A 10,000-nucleotide genomic window follows, 5' to 3' on the forward strand; every position below is an offset into this window, starting at 1 on the left:
GTTATACATTGACTTGCCTTATTACCCTAACCTGCCTAATTAACCTCGTTAACCCTTTAAATGTCACTTTAAGTTGAATATATAAAAATGTCTTGAAAAATATCTAGTAAAATATCATGTGCTGTCATCATGGCAAAGATGAAATAAATCAGTTATTAGTAGGGATGTAACAATATTGTAAATACCGTCATACCGCAATAGTAATTTTTTCAATATTACCGTAGGCGCATGACTCAATAAAACAATATTTCTTTATAAAAAAAAACTATATTTCAATAAAACTATATTTCTAGGTTTGCTCAGGCGAATGAAGCGAACGGGAGGTAGCGGGAACTACAATTCCCATCAGCCTAGGCGTGGCCATCATCCTTTGCCGTCTGTTGTCACTACAGATCCAGTAATGCAGAAATGGAGAGTGCTGCTAGTAGCGGGGAAGAAAAAGAGCTGGAAATGATCGAACCTAAAGCGGGTTTTAAATCGTATGTGTGGAAGCATTTCGGTTTCTCTAAAAAAATACGAAAAAGGAGAAAAGGTGACAGACAAAGAAAAAAACGGTGTGCAGGCACTGCCAGACTGTGGGGAAATATAAGTCGAGGAATACAGTCATGAGGACTGCAGAACACAGCACTCTTGTTAGATTGATGCAGACATTGACTTGTACCGCAAAGAGACCTCTATCTCACTCATGGCTTGTCCTCTCAAGTGGTGGAAAGACAATGCACAACGTTACTCACTGCTGTCCACCTTGGCTAAATCATATCTCTCTGTCCCAGAAACCTCAGTCCCAAATGAGAGGGTTTATTTCTGTTGCAGGGGACATGCCCAGAGATCCCAGCTTTTACCAGATTATATTTATATGATCATTTTCCTTAAAACCCATCTCTATCTGAGTAAGTGAGTGATTAAATGTTGAATGTGACGAGTTTTCAACAATACTAAATTGAAACTTTATTATTATTATTGTGTATAAGTGTATATTTATTGTTACATATACATTTGTAATCATGTTTATCTATCCCTGTACATATATTCATATATTGTAACATATACACTTGTAATCATGTTTATCTATCTGCACACTACTGATTATTAATAGCAACCTGCACATATATTCATATATTGTAAATCTGTTCATAGCTTATCCAACCTGTATATAATGTTCATAGTACATCCATCTGTAAATATCACCATAGTTTTCTATAACTGCACTTTATAACTTATTCCTGTATCCTGCACTTGCTGCTATTGCACTGCTGGTTAGACCTAAACTGCGTTTCGTTGCATTGTAATTGTACATGTGTAATGACAATAAAGTTGAATCTAATCTAATCTAAAAAAAAATATTTTTTTTATATGGTTTAATAGTTTTTTGTTATCAAAATTGAAAAAATTCTGGTTTCGAAACTTACAGATAGATGGCTAATTTGTATGTCATTGATATGTTCAGTGCTAAGGAAAATAAACACTTTTGGCAATTTTTTTAGTTTTTCCTGTAATTTATTTAATAAATACCGTACCGTGCCATTCATACCGAGGTATTACCATACCGTCAAATCCTGATACCGTTACATCCCTAGTAATTAGAGATGAGTTATTAAAACTATTATGATTAGAAATGTGCTGAAAAAACCTCTCTTTGCTATAATAATAAATAAATTATTATTATAATTTTTTTTTGTTTCCAGAAAGAGCTGCTCGATCTCTCCACTATAGACGTGATCCTGATATCCAACTATCACTGTATGATGGCGCTGCCGTACATCACTGAACACACAGGCTTTACAGGGACTGTTTACGCCACCGAACCCACCCTCCAGATCGGCAGGTGAGCTCATATACGCTCAAATACTTTCCAGAGTTGCGGGTACGATTTTCCTTAAACTGGAATGCTATAACAGAATGTAGAATTTATAGTGACCTGAATATTAACTTCACACTGAAGAAGGGCAGAGGGTTGCTGAAGAACTACTGAGAGATTTCATCTGCGGTCTGGGCTTTCACTGCCTTTCTACACCTTCCTTTCTTCATGTGTTCAATACTCTTTCCCTTTGTCATTTCATTTTATTACACATAACTTTATTTGTCATCTAATTAGATTAGATTTGTTTGCATATATGGATTTATTTGGTTGTTGCCAACATCCAGGGAGAATTTCAAGCTCAGCATAATTGAGTACAGCCCATTTTGAAAATAAGTATTTGTATTAATTTCTCAGTGAATATAGGCAATGTATTTTAGTGCATTTAAACAACACAGATTTAATAAACAGATATATTTAATGAAATAATATTTTAGTCACCAAACATATTTAGAACTTGAAAGACAATGCAATTAAATTTAAGCTGAATATTGCAAAAATAAATTACAACCTACAAAGTTCAACTAAATTGTTCAGTTTTTTGATTCTTTTGATTTTTCTTCTTGTTTAAATGTGTATTTATTATTTTTCTATAACATATAAATGTGGGTATACTAGTTTTTAGACAACTATCGTAAATTATTTTCTTAGATAAGCTCCATATTTAGCTTCAGTACTGACTAATCTAATATATATATATGCACATGTATTATATTGTATAGCTTCCTATAAAGAAATCGGAATTTAAAAGGGAGATTTGCGAGCGGTGTACTTATATATGTATATGCTGAGCACATATAAATAAAACTGAATGGCCATTTTAAACCATGATATTTAAAAATTTCCACAGTATTTCCTTGGTGAGAATGAGAGGCTGTTTTAAAAAGCATACCTACCCCAAACTTAGCGAATGACACTGTGATGCATTTGGATGTGTTTTCAGGCTTAAATGGTAATGTAATATAATGTGTCTGCTTCAGGTTGCTGATGGAGGAGTTGGTGGCGTTCATGGAGAGAGTTCCCAAAGCTCATGCTGCCTCCTGCTGGAAGAACAAGGAGATACAGAGGTATTGAATATTACAGTGCAGATTATAGCTCAGTTTTAATGCGATGTTTGAGAGTGTGTGACTAAGAAAGCTCATAATTGTGCTAGAATAACATGATAGTACAATACAAATATACACTTGAAGTCAAAACTATTCGCCCTCCAGTGGATTCTTTTTTTTCTTTTTAATTATTTCCCAAATGATGTTTAACATAGCAAGGAATTTTTCAGTTTTTCCTATAATATTTTTTCTTCTGGTTAAAGTATTATTTGTTTTATTTCGGCTAGGATAAAAGCAGTTTTTAATATTTTTAAAACCATTTTAAGGTTGATATTATTAGCCCCTTTAAGCTATATTTTTATTTGATTGTTTTTAAATTTCTCAAGTTCATCTGATAATTAATGTAAATGTTGTCATGAATACATCTGAGATATATATATATATATATATATATATATATATATATATATATATATATATATATATATATATATATATATATATATATATATACACACACACACACAAATATATATATATATATAAATATATATATATAAAATATAAGTATATATATATAAAATATAAGTATATATATATATATATATATATATATATATATATATATATATATATATATATATATATATATATAATAAAAATTTTTATGAACAATTACATTTAAAACTGTATTTAACAAAAAGTAAATGTTTTTCCAGTTCATCGACTAGGCATTGTTTGTTTTCTCTTACAGACATCTGCACCTTATCATACAATAATACAATTTATAAAAACTATTCAAACTTTAATGTGAAATTTCCTAAATTAAATATCAAATATTAATATTTAATAACATTCAAAGCAGTTATATTTTTTTAAATATTAAAAAATAAGACAGGTCAGTTTTGTCCTATTAAAGGTGTCGTCCACAGTGTATTTTTAAGGCTTGGTTGTGTTTATTAGATGCAAAGCATCTGCTGCGTAAAAACATGTGCTGGATAAGTTGGCGGTTCATTCCACTGTGGCGACCCCTAATTAATAAAGGGACTAAGCCGAAATTAAAATTAATAAATGAACTGTGGGATATAATAATATGTCTGCTATATCATCTGTAGTTGTTAAAATTTTATTAAATATATTAGTGTTTAATATATATATATATATATATATATATATATATATATATATATATATATATATATATATATATATATATATTCACAATATTAACAATACATATACAATAATATACATGTGTATAAAATATTTTATTTTATAATGACCTAATGTTAAAAAAAAGTCTTAATAATGTTAATAAAACTCTCTCTCTGTGTGTGTGTGTGTGTGTGTGTGTGTGTGTGTGTTTTAGGCTGCTGCCGGGCCCTCTGAAGGACGCAGTGGAGGTGTGGAGCTGGAGCAAGTGCTACAGTCTGCAGGAAGTCAATTCAGCCCTCAGTAAAGTGCAACTGGTGGGATACTCTCAGAAAGTGGTGAGCCTCTCATTTCAGCAGTCGCATCTGAAAGCACACTCAGAAATCTTTGTAAACCCCTCTGTTTGAGCTGTGTGTGTGTGTGTGTGTGTGTGTGTGTGTGTGTGTGTGTGTGTGTGTGTGTGTGTGTGTGTGTGTGTGTGTGTGTTTCAGGAGCTGTTCGGAGCAGTGCAGGTCACACCGCTCAGTTCAGGATATTCTCTGGGCAGCTCAAACTGGATCATCCAATCACATTATGAGAAAGTGTCGTACGTCTCTGGTTCATCTCTGCTCACCACACACCCTCAGGTGACAACATGCACTCAATGTATACACTCATGTAGAGATCTTTTGAAGTTTTAATCCCGCTCCCGCCACGTTTTATACCGCACCAGGCCGCTCCTGTCATAGATTCAGCCTTTGTTCACCCGCTGCCTAACCTGCCCTGTTTTCTACCCGACCATTCCCACTAAATTTAGATGTGTTTCCAACATCTCACATTAAAATTGGGCTCTACCAACAGAGAGGGATAACAGATTAAAGTGTGGGTTGTGCAAGGATTGTAAGCTAAATGTCAGGTTTGCCCCTTTGTGATGAGACATGAGTGCCGATGACGTGCGGTGAGGTTTGTGGATACTCCAATGTCAGATTTACAAACATATCCACTCAATACCCATTGTGTTTCATATATCATATCTGCATTATTTCTACACACGTAGCAGGTACATATTGGGCCACGGAAGAATGTATAGCGATTAAATATGCCTCCCAAAAACACCCAGCTGGATGTTACTGAGTCCAGTCAGCCTATTACAAGTAACACGCAGCACCACGGCGGATGACTGCGCTCTCTCTCATTCACACACACACACACACACACACACACACACACTTCAAATATACATGCTGAAAATATACAATTAGATGCTTTTTAATTACTCTAAAGCAGGGCTCTCAAACTCAGTTTACCTGGGGACCGCTCAAGGCAGAGTCTGGGTGAGGCTGGGCAACATCAGGTTTCCCACAAGAAATTAATTATATAATTAATAATTATTAATTATATTAATTAATTAATTAATTATATAATTAATTTCTAATTTGTTTATTTTTTTTTGTGTTTAAAGAAAAAGATTTGAATTTTTATACACAAAATAAAAAATTTAAAAATTAAATTTATTAAGAAAATAAATCAGTAATAAATAGTAGTGATAATAATAATGATTTGATTTACTTTTATCGGCTTTGCTGTTGTTACACGGGGAAAAATATTTTCAGTTGTTTTCACTAGTGTTTGTGCGACCGTATAATTGGTAAGGGTTACCGGGGATTCTTATTGCCAACGGACAGGTGTCCATATGTGACTGCAGATGACTACATTAGGCTGCATTGCGTTCCATTTACTTTTATCCCTCGTACGCATCATGGTTTTAAAGAAATGAAAATGTGCTCGACTGCCTCTTTGCTATTGTGAAAATACATATTTAAGGAGGCCACTATGCCACTATTCATTTTCACCGCTCACGAAACAAAAACCACCAAACAATGAGAGCGACTGTAAGAATAAGAAAGATGATTGGTTGAAAATATTGTTCTGGACCAATAGTCAAATCGACTTGGGCATAGTGACTACCGTCATGCGTGTGTAACGGAGGCCAGCTAGTGTGTGCTGTGCAGGTAAACCTCACTCCTCTGACCACTTAAGGTTCTCTAGCGACAGACACTAGACGCCATGGTCTTTAGCCTCCTTGTTAGAGCAACCGACTCCCATGCGGAAGGTCGCCGGTTCGATACCAGCTCTGAGTGGGTTGGGTGGCGTAGGAACTGGCGTGGGTACATTGGTGCCGTGACCCGGATGGGAGTGCTGTTTAGGGGGGTGAGTGTAGCGGAGGCCAGCTAGTGTGTGCTGTGCAGGTAAACCTCACTCCTCTGACCTCTAAAGGTGCTCTAGCGACAGACACTAGACGCCATGGTCTTTAGCCTCCTTGTTAGAGCAACCGACTCCCATGCGGAAGGTCGCCAGTTCGATTCCAGCTTGGAGCGGGATGGGCGGTGTAGGACCGGCGGGGGTTAAATGTGCACACACACATTCACTCCACACAGCCTTCGCTTGCACTCACACTCTCTCCCTCTTTCTCTCTCTCTCTCTCTCTCACACATGCAGGTATTCACCTCACACAAGTTATTGCCAAATCAATTAAAATAAATACCCGGAAAGCAAAACATGAATATCTGACATTTCCCGAAACAGGATCCGGCTCAAATTAAGCACACATTAATATACATTTATCTACGTATAATGTCCTGCTGAGCAGAAACTTTTTTTTAAGTGTTGTGAATGAAGCGCGCTGGCACGAATGTCAGTGTGTGCCCAATAGAAATGAGGCAGCCAGCAGGCATGGAAGAAAGCACTCGCTGCTGATCTTTCACTCATTGAGAAATTCATCTCTGCCTGCGTCAAGCTGATGTCCCGCCTCTGAGAGTCACATACCCCACTGTGATTGGTAGATTCGTTCAGCTCCGCACACAACACTGTAAAGTACCATATATATCAAACTGGCGGGCCGCACTAACATTAAACTTTCAAATTAAGGCGGGTGCCACAAACTATTGTCACGTGGGCTGCGAGTTTGAGACCCCTGCTCTAATGGGATCATGATATGGACAGGGTTTTTCTAATATATTTGTTTTCTACATATAATGAATTTACACTTGCTATTTTTCTATTACTTTTGTTTTGTGTGGTGTTAATCAGCCGATGGAGCAGAGCTCTCTGAAGAACAGCGATGTCCTCATCCTGACAGGCCTGACTCAGATCCCCACCGCCAACCCAGACGGCATGCTGGGAGAATTCTGCAGCAACCTGGGTGAGTCTCGCACATTCTTGACTCGCTGGGCTTTTGCATGGACATCAGCAATCTCCTTATTTACCGTAATATAAATACGATGGTATTATGATTAAGATGTTTTCATGAGTTCCCAGTATTGGGTTGTGGCTGGAAAGGCATTCGATGTGTAGAACATATGCCAGAGTAATTGGCGGTTCATTCCGCTGTGGCGGCCGATGATGAACAAGGAACTAAGCTGATGAATGAATGTTTTCATGAGTTGCGTTCAGAATATTCCTTTAATTTTCCATGTTATAGTGCATCGATCGATTAAAGAGCCCATATTATACATGAAATAGGGTCATATTTTGGTTGTAAGGGTCTCCAACAACAGTCTAATATGCATGCAAGGTCAAAAAACACTTTCATGGTCTTATAATCTGCATTTATTTTTACCTAATTATCCCATATGAATCGTCCAGTGATTCATTTGTTCCCAAACCCCTCCTTAGCGCGAAGCTAATCTGCGCTGATTGGACCGATGACAGCCTGCTGCGATTGGTTGACACTGACGGCTTTCAGGCAGAGACAGAGCGAAATGCCCAGCAGCTAATCAACAATATAGACGTAGTCACAGTGCATACACGCTTCATAGTGTAAGGCGTGGAGTTTAGCTGCCAGTGGGTGAATGTAAATACAGACGATGGACTTGAAAATACAGACGACTAACTAATTTATTGAGCAAAAACTCCCAAGAACTGGCGAGGAGATCTCCTAGCTTGTCACATTCTGCTCTTTTCACAGACACACACACATATTGCCCTCGTCATCGCGCACACGTCCACACACACACACAACACACACACACAGACATAACCCTCCTCCGGACGACAACGCGCACACACACACACACACACATTACACTCCTCCACGTGGACGTAAACAAAGCAGCACGCGTCGCGTTTTTAACGTAGCTTTGCACGCGATATGAGAATATAGCGAGTTATGCAGTAAACATGTAGTTTCCAGAAGTTTCCAGTAGTTTCCAACTGCTTAAAGCTGGGCTTATGCTGAGGATTCATCTTTGGGTAGAGACTCAATAATATCCATCTGCAGTGTGACTTCAATCGACCGGCATGTTTGTGTGTGTGGGTTTCTGCGTCAGAGGGCGGGGCCGCAGGTTTCAAATCTCCCGGGTTTGCGCGTGCACGTGAATAACTTGGTTTCGTTCGTACGTCATGGCGAAACACCTAATGACTCGTTATCAAGGCGACTCGTTTGAAGCACTATGAGTCGACTCTTTTATAGATGAATCAACAGTTTTAAACACTGTATTCTTACAGATTTAAGCCTTAGCTGGATACTTCACTTCACTTAGAGCTGTGTTACACACTACATGGAGGGGCATTTTCAAAAACCCATAATATGGGCTCTTTAAAGGCACAGTATGTATTTTTGGCCACTAGAGGGCGTGTATTCACAACAAACAACGGTGTAGTTTGATAAGGCCATAACAAGCAACAACCTCATGCTCTCCCTCATGAACTGTTTAGCTGTGCCTTTAATGAATGAGCACTGCGCTACGGCCCACAGATCACACTATTATGCCTTTCTGTTCTTTTTTATTCATTTAAAAACCTGTCTTAATCTGTTTAAATAGCTTTTATTTTTTTTGTTGTTTTATTTTTTATACTTCTTTTTTATTCTTTCTAATGTAAAGCATTTTGAATTACCATTGTGTATGAAATGGGCTATATAAATAAACTTGCCTTGCTGATCGTGTGTTACGAATGAGAGCATCAAGGTGTCGGTAACCGTCTACATCTCTCCTCTGTCAGCCATGACGGTCCGTGCCGGAGGGAACGTGTTGGTGCCCTGCTACTCCTCAGGCGTCATCTATGATCTGCTGGAGTGTCTGTATCAGTTCATGGACTCCGCCAATCTGGGAACCACACCGTTCTACTTCATCTCCCCCGTGGCCAACAGCTCGCTGGAGTTCTCGCAGATCTTCGCTGAATGGTGCCATTACAGTAACACCGACTGCCCATGCACACTGAAAATAACATAGTGGATTTAGCATTAGAAAGAAGTGTCATGGTAAACTTAGATAAATGTTAAAATATGATGTTTACAACTTGATAGAAAATTAAATAATTTTTTTTTTTATGAGTAAATTCCTTGGGTTTTACACTAACCGGCCACTTTATTAGGTACACCTTGCTAGTACCAGGTTTGACCCCCTTTTGCCTTCAGAATTGCCTTTATCCTTCGTGGCATAGATTCAACAGGCTACTGGAAATATTCCTCAGAGATTTTGCTCCATATTGACATGATAGCATCACACAGTTGCTGCAGATTTGTCGGCTGCACATCCATGATGCCAATCTCCCATTCCACCACATCCCAAAGGTACTCTATTGGATTGAGAGCTGGTGACTGTGGAGGCCATTTGAGTACAGTGAACTCATTGTTATGTTCAAGAAACCAGTCTGAGATGATTCACGCTTAATATCATGACGCGTTATCCTGCTGGAAGCAGCCATCAGAAGACTGATGTCATAGTCTGGTCATAAAGGGATGGACATGGTCAGCAACAGTACTTAGGTAGGCTGTGGCGTTGACACGATGCTCAAATCCCAGTAGATCAGCAGTTTCTGAAATACTCAGACCAGCCCGTCTGGCGCCAACAACCATGCCATGTTTAAAGTCTCTTAAATCTTCTTTCTTCCCCATTCTGATGCTCTGTTTGAACTGCAGCAGATAGTCATGACCATGTCTACATGACTAAATGCATTGAGTTGC

The 10,000-nt window shown here is 37.9% G+C and overlaps 1 protein-coding gene across 1 annotated transcript in view; it reads left to right on the top strand.

Annotated features, from left to right (window-relative positions):
- The window catches only part of ints9 (integrator complex subunit 9), a 36,573-nt gene that overhangs the window by 2,641 nt on the left and 23,932 nt on the right, over nt 1–10,000 (top strand). Inside the window, exons 5-10 of the mRNA NM_001077270.1 lie at nt 1,686–1,825; nt 2,839–2,925; nt 4,274–4,394; nt 4,548–4,682; nt 7,126–7,237; nt 9,037–9,217. Coding sequence (NP_001070738.1) covers nt 1,686–1,825; nt 2,839–2,925; nt 4,274–4,394; nt 4,548–4,682; nt 7,126–7,237; nt 9,037–9,217 — 776 coding nt within the window. The remainder of the gene's footprint in view (nt 1–1,685; nt 1,826–2,838; nt 2,926–4,273; nt 4,395–4,547; nt 4,683–7,125; nt 7,238–9,036; nt 9,218–10,000) is intronic.

This window comes from Danio rerio, chromosome 20, assembly GCF_049306965.1.
Source record: "Danio rerio strain Tuebingen ecotype United States chromosome 20, GRCz12tu, whole genome shotgun sequence".
NCBI lineage: Eukaryota > Metazoa > Chordata > Actinopteri > Cypriniformes > Danionidae > Danio > Danio rerio.